Source organism: Psammomys obesus, unplaced genomic scaffold, assembly GCF_907164565.1.
Source record: "Psammomys obesus unplaced genomic scaffold, mPsaObe1.curated_primary_1811, whole genome shotgun sequence".
NCBI lineage: Eukaryota > Metazoa > Chordata > Mammalia > Rodentia > Muridae > Psammomys > Psammomys obesus.
Window position 1 is genome coordinate 22,025,308 of NW_026585894.1, and position 13,936 is coordinate 22,039,243.

The 13,936-nt window shown below is 41.9% G+C and overlaps 1 protein-coding gene across 1 annotated transcript in view; it reads left to right on the top strand.

The window, feature by feature from the left end:
- Positions 1-406: 406 nt before the first annotated feature.
- Positions 407-13,936, top strand: part of Srpx (sushi repeat containing protein X-linked) — a 74,008-nt gene continuing 60,478 nt past the window's right edge. The window contains exon 1 of the mRNA XM_055599562.1: positions 407-588. Coding sequence (XP_055455537.1) covers positions 465-588 — 124 coding nt within the window. The 5' untranslated portion in view covers positions 407-464. The remainder of the gene's footprint in view (positions 589-13,936) is intronic.

Sequence of the window (13,936 nt, forward strand, 5' to 3'; positions counted from 1 at the left end):
TCAGAGGGCAACTCTGAACTCATAGATTGCCTCTTTTTCTCTGTGACACGGGAGGACTTCAGCGCTCAGCACGCCTGGATTCATTCTAAGGGCCCAGGATCCCTGAGTTCTTGTAGTCACTAGTTTGTGTGTTAGAGCTGAGAGGCATACAAATGAAGCAAAGGATGCTTTCGGAAGTAATGGGTTTCTAGGGCCTCTCGCTGGATACCTCCAAGGGGGAACAGCCGGGTTTCCAGAAAGAAGGGGTGGCACAAAAAAGAGGGGTTGGGCAAATGGTGGGGCGGGGAGTCCTGAACTGCTCTGTGTTCCAGGGAGGAGGAGGAGGAAGGAGGGCAGGCCACAGACGGGAGGGAGGGAAAGGAGGCCGCCAAGGAGGAGTTTTCCAGCCTGGCTTTAGCGGCTCTGGCTCACTACAACAGCCCCTCTGTCTCTTGGCTTCCTCCAGCCCCTTAAGTGCGCTGTTCATGCTGCCCAGCAAGGGAATGCGCCGGCTCGCCATGGGGAGCCTGGGACTCAGACCCATGCTGTGGCTGCCTCAAGTTATGCTGCTGTTGCTGCTGTGCGTCCCGCAGAGCTGGGGATTTCCAGGTAGGAGCTAGAGATGGAGGTATTTCCCCGGCTGGAAATAGAGGAGCTTCGAAACAGTCTCCGGAAACCCCTCGCTCAGAACACAGGGAGGTGTGGGGGCGCCCTTTGTTTATTCTGAACTCAGCTTTTGTGGTCCCAGGAGCGGGTAAAGAGGAGTGGGGTTGCAGACTGGGTACAAGGAACAGATAATTATCATGCAGTGCCTGGAGCCTGAACCCAAGCACCTTCTGCTCCAGGGCTCCAAGGTTTAAATCAAACCCTCTTGATGTAGAAGGCTACAAAGAGAAAGTTTGGCCACAGGCTTATTTGCTTCTTTCTCAGCACATTGCTTTGCTTTCTTTTCTTTTCTTTTTTCTTTTTTTTTTTTTTTTTCCTTTTTTCCTTTCACAGGGTTCTGATGGCTCTCAGCTCTCTGGGCCTGGCAGCTTATTTTTGGAAGAAGACCCATGTCTTAGCCCCCTCTGGAGGCCATGGACTTGACCAGCCAGAGGGGTTTTCACACAGCACACCCCCTTATCCTGTTCTCCCGTCCCATCCCCCAACACTTCCACCCCACACCCAGCGAGCCATACTCTGGGATTCCGAGAAAGTTTGCTTCTCTGAGGGAGAAGTGCCAACTGACAGTGGTGACATGTGGCATGCACTTGGTTAGCACCAGGGAAAGCAGGAAAGGCAGCTGGATTGTGCTGGAGGGCGTGGTCTCCAGCATCTAAGGGGACCCTGGTATTTACTGGGTTTCACAGTGAAGGGAAAATTCTCATTGGAAATGCTTCTTTAAAAACCCCTAGTTAAAGTCCTCACAATGAAATCTTAGGCTAATAGAGAGTGTCAGAGAGGTGCAGCTGGCTACGTGCTATGCACCCCTGTGGCCTTAGAATGAAGAGTCAATCAATATGGGGTTTTTTAGCTTTCTGTTAATAGAAAAGTGGTGACATTAAGTATAAAGTATGAAAATACTCGCCTTAATGTTCGACATCAGTATGTACAGTTTAAATCTGGAGCCTGAAAAAAAAAGCAACAAAACAACAACAACAACAACAAAAAACAGTCCTCAACTGAGATAAAATGATAAGGAGGTCCCAGCAAGGGAGCTGGGTAGATGTAGGGATGGCTTTTGTTCTAAATCAGTGGATGGATGGGTGGATGGATGGATGGATGGATGGGTGGTGTGTAAATTCAGGAACATTTGTGTTTTGTGATGATGCTTGCAGGTTTGAAGTTTTGCAGGAACTGCCCGGGGTGGGTGGGAGTGCAAAGGAGTCTTTCCCTTTGTTACGAGAAAAAAAAATCATTTTATGATGTTAATGTCCCACTCACCCACTCACCTCCTTGACAATACTTTTGTTAAAAGGAGCTTAGAGGGAAAGGAGACAGTCTAAGTGAAAGAATCTCAACTTCTGGTTGAGTTTGTCCCAGAAAGGCTCCCTTTCTCAAATGCTTTTCCTCCTCTCTCTGGCTCTTCCCTCCCAACCACTTTCACTCAGTTTCTACCTTATATAGTATAGCTTGCTGCCAAGCATCAGACTCCCACAGACTCCTAGATTTGCTAGCTCAAGCACTTACTACTGCTTATGTTTTGGGGGTGACCTTGGCTTTCTTGACTTAGTCTGCCAGCCTAAGTCTGGTTAGTCAGGTGGCAACCAGAGCCCTCTTTGCCACCAATTTTGTTGTTGTTGTTGTTGTTGATTCCTGACCTGCAGTCTGTCTTTGCTCAGATGAGCTGAAGCTTTTCTGACAAGCACTTTCCAGGAGCTCTCTGCCCTCCCCCAACCTCCCACACACCATTTTTTCTAGTCTATTTTTAGCCTGTTTCTTTTTTAAATTATTTCTTTTATTTTTTCTATATTTAATATACCATTTTCCTTTCTCCAAACCCTCCCCTGTGCCCCACCCCTTTGCTTTTTATACTACAGAATGCTAGTGAGTTGGAGCCCTCTCTTGGCACATCTCAATGGAGTATCTTAGGGAGTGAGTTCTGCTGGGGCTGTTGAATCTGACAGAGGGAATTTCAGTCCAAGCCAGAGACTGTAAATTTCTGAGGAAGGGAAACGCTCTAGACTTGTACATCTGGAGGCGAATCACATAAGCTAAATTCACTATTCATGCAGTGACAGGTTTTAAAGGTTGTCAGAGGGGCACCCCTTCCATATGTAGACATCATGTCTCCAGGAAGAACCAGTGAAAGAAGATTTGGATCTGCAACTTCATAAAGAGGTGGCTAGGGATTTAAGACCCCATCAGCTCTCTAATTATGTAACCATCTGAGCTCTTATAGCAAATCTGTCAGAGAAAGGACAAATCTTTTCCATTTTCACTGGGAGAAGCTATCTGGAGTTCTTTCAACTCTGAATTTGATGCACCTTTTCTGAGCCCCTGATTTATTCTTTGCAGCCAATCAAAGATTGTGTGTCTACAGAAATCCACACAAAGCATCTGAGCAATCCTAGCAAAGTTGCCTGTGTTTGTGTTTGGATTCCTTTAAGAAATGGGAGTTTTCATTAATTCTATTCTTAAATGACCTCATGAAAGTTTCTGTACTTTTGAGACTTTGGAGGTTCACTCTAACTCCTGCAAAAAAAGCTGAAGGTGGAGAATGAATGCTGTGGCCATGGAAAAAGGCATTGCAAATCTTCCTAGCACTACAGAAAACAGGTAAATTAGTGTGGGAAAACCTTAAAGCTAAATCAGACCATGGCAGTCAAAGCAGGCCTTGAAACTGCTACATTTAGCGATAAGTATTAGGAGCAGAGCACCTATCTCAGGCTCTACAATTAAGGTCTCATCATAAACTGGCTAGAAATTTCCATTTGTGTTTAAAACATGTAATCAGCTGACAAAATTACTCTGCAATATAAAAAGAAGATATGCTAGAGGGAGGAGGGCAGTTTTTGTCTGGCATTGTCTTTGATGAGAACAATTCTAGTACAGTAAATTGTTAACACTTCTCATTTCACAGATTTGTGAGTTGAACAAGGTACCAGAAACCATGATTAAGGCACCAATTTCAGACCTTCCTGCCTCCTTAGTCCTTGCACCATAATCAAAGTGACATCCCTTGCCTTCTAGATGACTACTACAGCATTAGTCTCTCTGAGGTTAACTTATTGTCCTTCTTCATGGGCCAAATACAGATCTTTTAAGTGGACTGTGTGTGTGGGCTCGAGTGTGAGGGCCCATAAATGTGCATGTGTGCAGGTATGTGCAGGTATATGTGTATTCTTGTAGAACCTCGAAGTCAGTGTCAGAAGTCTTCTGATTCTTTCTTCCTTATTGGTTTTCTGAGGCAGGGTCTCTCTCAATCAATTGGGGACTCATCAATTGAGCAAAACTAGCTGGCCAGAGAGCCATAGGAACCCTATCTCCTCTTATCCATTGCTGGGTTTACAACTGTGTACCACCATGTCCTGCTCTTCATGTGAGGGCTAGGGATCTGATCTTAAATTCTTATGCTTAGGTGGCAAGCACTTTCCTGATTAAGCTACCCATATCCACTCTCATGTCAAAGGTTCCCCATTATATTCAGGGTCCTGGATGGTTCAAGCACAATTCTCAAGTGCTTCACCCTTGGCTTGTAAGACCTAACCCATATGCAGTACATGGCCCTATAGTAATGTAGTGACATTTTCCTTCTTTGTAGACACCACTGCCTGCAGCTTGTACTGACCCAGCCAGCCATTCAGACTGTTCAAAATTCTTCTCATTATCTAGAAACATCCAAGCTTTGAAGAAATCAACTGGCTAATCCTTCCTTCCTTTCTCCCACATTCCCTGTTTCTTCCATCCCTCCCTCCCCCTCCCTCCCTGCCTCTCCCCCTTCCTTTCATTCTAGTTATGAGGATGAGACATATGGCTTTGTGTATGCTATTCCTATGCTCTGTGGCTGAGCTACACTCCAGCTCTTGAAATTATTTCTGGATGACCAAAGGGAAGACTCCTGTATTTCTTTAAACAAGCACAGCTTTTTGCGGCTGTTTTGTGGTCTTTATCACACATTCCACACATTATAAGTTATGTATTCCTCTTCTAGCTTCTGAGTCCTTAAGTGCTTCAGTTGTACTGTATTTTACCCTTATATGTATTTCTAAAGAATTATTAGCAGAATACCTGGTGCTGATGAATATTTGTGCTTGTGAAATTTAATTTACCCTGAAACTTTGATGATCTGTAAGAAAGGTGTATGTGTAAATGGGATCTTGTGACATCATGAATATACGTACGTAGAAACTATGGCTTGCTGGCCACAGAGATTCATTTTAAATCCATGAGTACCCTCTGTTTAAGCAATAACTGCCTCTGTTGGGGGCTGCAAGATGAGAGACTGAGTGTAGCCATGAGCTGGAGTTAGCGTTTATTTTTGTTGGCCACTTCATTCCATGTCCTTCCAAAGTAGTTGAGTGGTTTCCTTGGTAAACACACACACACACACACACACACACACACGCACGCGTGTGTACGCACACACATGCCTGCACTCATTTGTGTGTGTATTCTATAACAACTCCCCTTTCAGTAAACACACCTAAAACTAGTAATTGAAAGCAAAATGAGTTTCAATAGAGGTTTGCTGTTGCCAAGTTATAACACAGTATAGAGTTTGTAGCAGCCAAGTTATGATTAACATTCAGAAGATTCTCTTGAAAAGAGCAGTATGAATAATTGCCTCTCAAGTACTAATTTATAGGGAGATCCTGAATGCAGTCTCTCCATCTTTAACTGTAAGATTTTAGAACTGCCCATTTTAGTGGGCCTTTGCCTTTGAGAGGGGTTTCTCCTTACCTGGGCTACTTATATTCTGTCCCAAAGTAGAATTGGTTTCTGTCTTCTCTAATGAAATCCAAGCTTTACTCAGAGTCTTATCTTATCAAGCGGCCATGAATGATGAAGAAAGAGGTCTGTGCCTGGAAAAGGGGAGGGAACAAGGTATGCAGTTCCATCTTTTCATCAGTTTGTTGTCTTTTGGGGAACTAGGTACAGTTACCTCAAGTGGCCAACACTATTATGTAAATGTGTGATGGGCTCTGGCATGCGGGAACTTGGCCTGCTTGTTGAAGGCTTATGCTTGGAGATGCTCCTGCCTAGATGGTGATGCTAGATGTTCAAAGTTGCATTAGAATGTCTTTGGGCTTAGCTAAGCATGTTTTGAACTTGGAAACAGAATTCTGGGCAGCCTTTTCCCACATGGCAAAAAGTCCCTATCTCAATCCAGATCCACTTGGTCTTCCTGTCTTCCTGAACTGTGTGAGAAAAAGACACACGTAACATGCAAAATAAATAAATAAATAAATAGATAGATAGATAGATAAATAGATGGATAGATAGATAAATAAATAAATAAATAGAGAAGTACAGAAAAGATCAAATTACAAGGATAGAAGAACTTTGAGTCAACCAATGAGTAGGTGGAAGTGGCCTCTCTAGTTAACACCAGCTATAGAGTTTTCTTCATTTAAAAAGCAACACTGTGCTAACTGTAGCTCAAAAAGATAGGCTTAATCTCATGCCCTAAGTAGAAATAAATCATAAATAAAAAAATCAAACAAAGTAGATATAGACACGGACTGGGACTGAAATTGTTCCTGTACTTGATGGGGAGGATATTGAGTCAATATTTGGGGCACTGATTGTTTGAAGTAGTTGTGAATAAGACCCAAACTATTCAATTTCAAAATCTTTGTAGCATGTAACAGAATTTCCAGGGTTACTTTCCAGAGGCAAAGGAAGATAACAAAATGTCAGTGAATATTTATGATACTCTGAATAAACGAACTAATTAGACAGGAAGCAAATCTGGGTATACTTAGTTGATGAGACCTTTGGTTATCAAAATGCCAAACAGGACACTATTCTAAATGATTTAGAAACTCTGAGAAGTTTAGACATTCTGAGGGTAAGGTTTGAAGATTAAGATTTAAAAGGAAGATTTGCATCAAATGTTCGTAGCAACATTGCTAGGCCACCAAATACCCCAGGTAATAATTGGTTACATCTGGATCTTATGAGCACAGGGCACACTCTGTCCTCAGAAAGCTCCTTAGGTAACGATGTACACCCCAACAATTTTTAGTTCCTATTGGATGTTTCTCTGTGCATTGTTCTTCAGGAAGATGATAAATTTGGACCCAATGACTCAGATTGTCCTGCAAACTTGGAGTTGTAAATTGCATATATTTGTTTAAAAACCTTTTAAATGAGTTCTCTTAATGACCCACTTTTTGCTTGTCTTTCAGATATTATTGCAATAGTTTTTCTGTCGTGCTCTTATAAGGAGGACCTATAGTGTGATTATTCCCACATACCAGTAATTTGATTTCTGTTGTCACCATCACAATATCTCTCTAGTTGTATTTAATGGGCATGTCTTCAATGCAGTTGCACCCTACCATCCTCTAATGGATGGCCTTGGTCTGCACTTCACTGTGTAGGCAGCTGAGCTGTGTGACCCTGCCTGGTTCAGACTTCCAAGAATATCCAAGTATATTAGTTAAATTGGAGCCATGGGGCAAGAATTAAGCCAACAGCTTTGGGACCCATAGTGGAATGTTGAGGAAGTAAGTAGTGGTGGCGTTCACACACCGAATTCTCTGGAACTCTGCTCCCTCATGGCCATTCCTTATAGAAAGTCTGCAGATACATTATCACTGACTCAACATTTGCCAGAGCAAGGCTCCAGTTCTTGTTAATACTCAATGGTGAAATGCTGTTTCTACTTAGATTTTAACTCAGCTTTTTAGGTAGTAACATCATACTCTTTCAGTAATAGCTATGTATAGATCTAATGCCCTCACCTATGTGAGCCAATTGTAGGGTCTTATTAATTCTTCTACCTTATAGCTTAACAGGGAATCTGGCTCCAAGAGGGAAATGACATGCCAGGATGGAATGTTTCTAGACAGCTTCAACCCACCTACTTAGATGGGTGTCTCAGGCTCTATCTAGATTTCTGTAGGAGTTTCTTTCATACCCTGGCTTCCCTGAGCATGCTGCCTAATCCATCTCCTGCAGAAGCTCAGTGAAGATGCCTCAGACATGAATGCTTCATGAATTTTAGGGAGGAGCCTTTCAGGCCTAAGCTTTGGGATGCCTGGAGTCATATAAGCCTTTAGAAGCAGAACTTCAGTTACAGCTTATGGAAGTGAAACCCCTTCACTCCTGTAGGGGTGAATCCCCTTCACTAATCTCTGCAGTGACACTTATCTCTGCAGTGCTCAAAACTTGGCAAACTGGGATAAATTATGCTGTAGCGCTCACTGAGACCCTAACCAGAGTGTAGGTCAGTATCTCTATTTATATGAATTCTTGGCTGCACTCTCCCTCAGCTTAGGTCTGGGCTGCTTAGGTATTTCTCAGTGGTTATGAGAAACTCCTGCCCCAAGGCCAGTTTTTGCTCTCTTTTAAGGACCTTGGAGTTCCATAAGCTTTGCCTCTATGCCACTTGTTTTGGGTTGCACACCTGTAGTGACAGTTTAACAGCTTTATTGAGACATAATTCACCCACTACAGCATTCTTCCATTTAAACTGTACATTTCAGTGGTTGTAGTATGTTCATAGAATTCTGTATCCGTCACCGTAATCATTTTTAGGATATTTTATTATCCCCTCAAAGAAACTTATGCCCTCTGTCTATCACAGCCCAATCCCTTATCACTCCAACTGCTAGGGAACCACTAGCTTGTTTTCTGACTATAGATTTTTCTATTCTTTACATTTTCTATAAGTTAAGTTACATGAAACTTGTTTTGTGAGTTATGTCTCTCATTTAGCACAATGTTTTCAAGGTTCATCCTTGTTGTCACTTGATTCCATCCTGTAATTTTTTTCATTCTATGGATATACTCCATTATGTTTACCCGTTAATCAGTTAATGAACACGTGGTTTGCTTTCACCTAAAGTCTCTTAAGAATAAAGCTGCAAATGGCCTCTGAAAGACTCTACCTAGCAGTGTATCAAAGCAGATATTAAGACTCATAACCAAACCTTCCTTCAGCAGAGTGTAGGGAATCATATGAAAGAAGGGGGAGTTAGTAAGACCTGGAGAGTACAGGAGTGCCACAAGGACCAAATATAGCAGGACACGGGGTCTTTCATGAGACTGTTTCTCCAACCAAGGACCATGTATGAATATAATCTAGAACCCCTGCTCATCTGAGCATGGTAGCTCAGTGTCCAAATGGGTTCTCTAATAAGGGGAACAGGGACTATTTCTGACATGAACTCAAAGGCGAGCTCTTCCACCCCACCCCCCTCCCACCAGGCAGGAGCAGCCTTGCTAGGCCACAGAAGAGGACATTGCAGCCAGTCCTGAAGAGACTTGATAAGCTAGGGTCAGATAGAGGGGGAGGAGGTCCTCCCCTGTTAGTGAACTTGGAAAGGGGCAGGGAGAAGATGAAAGAGGGAGGGTGGGATTGGGAGGAAATGAGGGAGGGGGCTACAGCTGGAATACAAATTAAATAACCTGTGATTAATATAAAAAATAAATAAATTATAAAAAGAATAATACTGCAGTGAAACTTTGTTTATAGATTTTTGTGGGACATAATACTTTATTTCTCTTAGCTAGAAGCCTAGGAATGGAATATCTGTGTCATACGCTAAACATGAAACATCCAGGAAACTACCAAACTCTTTTCCAGAATGACTACATCCACTTTCCTTCCCACTAGTAATATGTCCTAACATCTGTACAGCCTCAGCATCACCAACCCTTACATTGATGTCTTTTCTATTAAGTGCCGTCATATGATCCCTGTTCATTCACAGTTTCCCCTCAAGTATTGAGTGACAAAACTGTGTCTTTTCTGCAAACAATGAAAGGATTCTGGCCAGAGAAAGTCAATGATATGTGCTCTTTCATTGCTGGCTGGAGAGTACTGTTAGCCCATAATGCACTTCTCAATGAATTAGAAAAGGATGCCCAGTCTTGACACATCTAGTTTCATGGGTATAGAATTTTATCCAGAAACTATTTTGGGCTAATTCAGAAATAAGGGCAGGCCCAGGATGAAAGACTAGGAAAAGAAGGGCTGGCTAGTATGGTGATCCTGGTTGCTCTTTTGGTGGATGCTATGGTGTGGGAAACTCCCTGAACAGACTTGTAAGCAATGCTGAATGACAGTGGCTTAGCCTCAAATGACACAAAGCTATGGATCTGGCATTCTTTTAAAGCCTATGAGTATTTAAAAGTAAGGCAAAATAAAAAGCTGTGCTTGCATTTCAACATGATCTTTGTACCCTTGGATCATCGGGAACCAAGTCAAAAATTCAGATGCGCAGGCCCCACCCAAAACTTGCTGAATCAGTATCTACATTTTAACAAGATCCTGCTGAGGATTTGTAGACAAGGAAATTGAGTACCAGCCTGATGAATGAGTGCAGACCTCTGCCAAACCGAGTAGCTTGCCTGCTTAAAATTGCCACACAAGGGCTCACTGCCCCTCCTCTCCCTTTTTGGTTGGTTTTGACTACATCACTGAATGAATCTTCTGGACTTCCACTTGTAAGTAAGTCCTTTACATTCCTGAGATAAATATATGCTCCTTTAGATTCCTATTCCTTTCTCTAACTCAAAATGCAAACCCTCAAGCCCTTGACTATTTCTTTCATTTTTAAAAAGGTATTTTGTTTTGTTTTGTTTTTCTTTCTTTCTTTTTCTCAGGCCCTCAACTGTTGTTTTTAAGCTTGCTGACCAATAGGACAGCCCCTGCCTGACCTAATCCAGAACAGCAACAAAACACATCTTTAGATTGGCTAATAACAGGAGCTTTGAGTGGCATTCCCTTGTAGCTAATAATTTTAGTTGTGTAATTTTAGCTAGTTAAAAACAACAACAACAACAACAAAATAACAGTAAGTCAGGTCTATGGTGCAGCTCTGTACCTCCAGCTAAGCTAAGGCAAGGGTATTATTGAACTGAAGACCTGCCTGGGCTACAGAGTAAGTCCAAGGTCAATCTGGATAATTAAGTGAGGTCCTGGCTCAAAAAGCAACAAGGAAGTTGGAGACAGAGTTCCCCTTTGTTATCTTATTATCAGTTGAGCAAAAATTTTAAAGTTTCAAGTGGTAAAAATATTCAAATGGAGATTAGTAATTATTTTCTTATCATTGGAATGCAGCTATGTCAATTCACTTGAGTATAGTATGTTCCTATTTGGTGATATAAAGATAATATTAACAGAGGTCATATGGCTTATGAAACTAAGAACAGTTTGCCTAAAACTTTTGCCAATCCCTAATGTAAAGTCTTGCTTCTGAATGTGCAACTCAAGACTCGGCTTTTCCTGGTAGCTTTAGAGAAGTGTTGAATTTTGAACACCACTCCAGGACTATGGAATTACAGCCTGCCTTTTTAACAGGAGATGTCTAAGTGTTTGGAAGTGCTTCTTCCCTACCAGTAGACTCAGATCAGGACTCAGTTTGGAGGTCTAGGCCAGCCTGCTAGAAGTAACAGCATCTTAATTTAAATAACATACAACAGTATATCTAGTTTTCTAGGTTTGGAAGTATTTTATACCCAGATATCTCAAACTCTCCAGAAACTAGGTTCTCATTTTAGTCTTCCCAGTCTTTAGGTAAATCCCAGTGTTGTAATCTAAGCTGGAAATGGTCTGGCCTTTGCTGCCTGTTGACAGATTTACTTGATGTTGCCAGGATTTGGAGGCTGCAGACTCTGGTTTCTTTGGATCCATTGCCCGGCCAGGATCTTCCTACATGATATGGCTCAAAGCCCTCTAATGTCTTCCACACCACTTCTTCAACATACTGCTTCCCAGAGGTGAATAGATGTCTCCTGCTTATTTAGGTTGCATTGTCATTAGTACTTGCTGAGTACTAAGGTCTGAATATAGTTTGTCTCTCTCCAAAACTCAGGATGAAATTTGGTTACCATTGTTCTGGTGTTGGGGTGTGAAACTTTGAAGAGATTATTAGAACACCAGGAAGGATTATTGTTTTTCCCATGAGTGGATTCTTACTTTCATAGGACTAGATAAGATATGGTGATTGTGGGTTATTATAAAGCTAGGCCACCTCTTTTGTTTGGCATCTATATACACATACGCGTCCTTTTCTTTCTTACTATAGTTGTAATATGAGGCTAACACCATATGTAACTCATATCTTGAACTTCCCAGCCTCCAGAACTTCTAACCAAAATAAGTTTGTTTTCAATCACCCAGTCTCAGGTGTTTTGTTGTAGCAACAGAAAGTGGACCCAAACGCAAAGTTAAGTATGATTCTATAGTGCAGGACTGCCCAGGATCATCAATATAATAATATAGCTTGTTACACTTTGATAGAGAACTAGGAAGAATAATGTCAATTCGTGATTCCCATACCAGTACCAGTAGTAGCATCACCCACGAATATGTGAGGTAAATAAATTCTCAGGCTCCACCCTAGGACCACTGAATCAGAAACAGCATCCTGAGAAAGTTGAGCCCAGGAATATGTATTTTAACAGATACTCCAAGAACTTCTCAGACAGTCATATATGAGAATCATTCATTTGGACAATTTCAAATCAAATTTTCAGAACATCTAACTAGATTAGTCCTTACATGTTGATCTTAATTAGAACTGTTTGTTTTAAATTTTGGGAAACATCACACTGAAATTACTGAGTAGAAGTGAACACAGCAGGCTTCAGGACTAACCCCTGAATTAAATCATCACTGTGAGATTTCTCTCCCAAATAAGCAGTTTGTATGTGCACTTGATTTGAAAAAAGTTCCTCAGGTCAAAAGGCGGCAGCACCTGGCTGATGCAAACATATGTTCTTTGCAATGTGTTTCTGTGTATTAAATTTCAAAAAGGCTAAGGAACAGCCCTTGGGCTATTTCTCCTATGCATAATTCATTCTCTTGGAATATTGATTTGTGGAAGACTGTGCTAGTCTGTAGGCAGTGATGCTCATTACAGATGATTTTCCCTGTGTTTTACATCTCATCCCATTTCTTCTCATTCCAGAACTTCTCACTTAGGGTCTCTATGAGGGCTGGAAGTATTACAGCCTCCAAGCTTCATGTAAATATTCTTTTTTCTTTGGTCTCAGTAGGCTTATGTCTGCTGCATTGTCATTTAGTTTCAAAGTGCCAGTGACACTGAGTCATTTGAGTGTCTGGTTGAAGTTGAAGGAACCACTAAGCTATACTTTCTCTGTGGGCTGACTGCTAGGGGCAAGCAAGAGGAGGTCAAGATGAGGAAACTGCTCTGATCTTGGCTTTCAGTGTGAACAGATGAGACAACTGACAGCTTTCACTTTTATACTTCTTTGGGAAGAGAAAATACAAATTTTGTGCTGTAGCTTACTTTGGTCTGCACTGCAATCTGAAAAATTACGCTTTTTTTTAAGTCAGGTCATTTGAAGTAGATAAGTTGGAACTCTGCTGACCCTTTTAAATATGATAAAAAGAAGTTAGGGTGTAGCTCAGTGGTAGATCACTTAGCAGTTGCAAAACCTGAGTTTGAGTGTCCAGCACAGAAAAAAAATATAAAAGTAAATCATATTTATTGTGAAAGCACTTAGAAACCTGAAAAGAAAGGTAAAAGTAGGTTGACCTCTTATTTTCCCCTGGACTCTATAATTTTTCCCCCAGAATCACCACTCTGAGCAGTTTGTTAAAAACTTCTTGAAAATTTTCTCTTTGTGTGATTTTTGTTTGGTTTGTTTAAAAAAATTTTTTTAAACATTTATTCAGTTTACATCCCTGTCACAGACTCCTCCGCCCTCTCCTCTCCAGCCTGTCCTCTTACCCTCTTCGCTCTTTCCTCCTTCCTCTTCTCCTCAGAAAAGGGGAGCCTCCCCACCCCATCAGCCTGCCCAGGTACACCAAGTCCCATTTCCACTAAGCACATCTTCTTCTGCTAAGGCCCTAAAAGGCAGCCCAGTTAGGGAAAAATGATGGAAAAGCGGCAACAGAGCCCATGTCAGAGACAGCCCCGCTCTAATTGCTGGGGTACTCTCATAAAGACCAAGCTGCCCGCCAGCTACATATGTAAATGGGACGTAGGTCCAGTAAATGCATGCTCTTTGGTTGGTGGTTCAGTTTCTGTGAGCCTTCATAGCCCTCGCTTACTTGACTCTGTTGGCCTTCTTGTAGAGTTCTTGTCCCCTCTGGGTCCCTCTATCCTTTCCCTCACATTTCCATAAGACTCCCATAACTTCACCTAATGTTTGTGTGTGAGTCTCAGCATCTATTTCCATCAGCTTCTGAATTAAGTCTCTCAGAAGACAGTTATGCTAGGCTCCTGTCTGCAAGCATAGCAGAGTATCATTAATAGTCTCAGGAGATGGGTGTCTCCCATTGTGTGTGTGTGTGTGTGTGTGTGTGTGTGTGTGTGTGTGTGTGTGT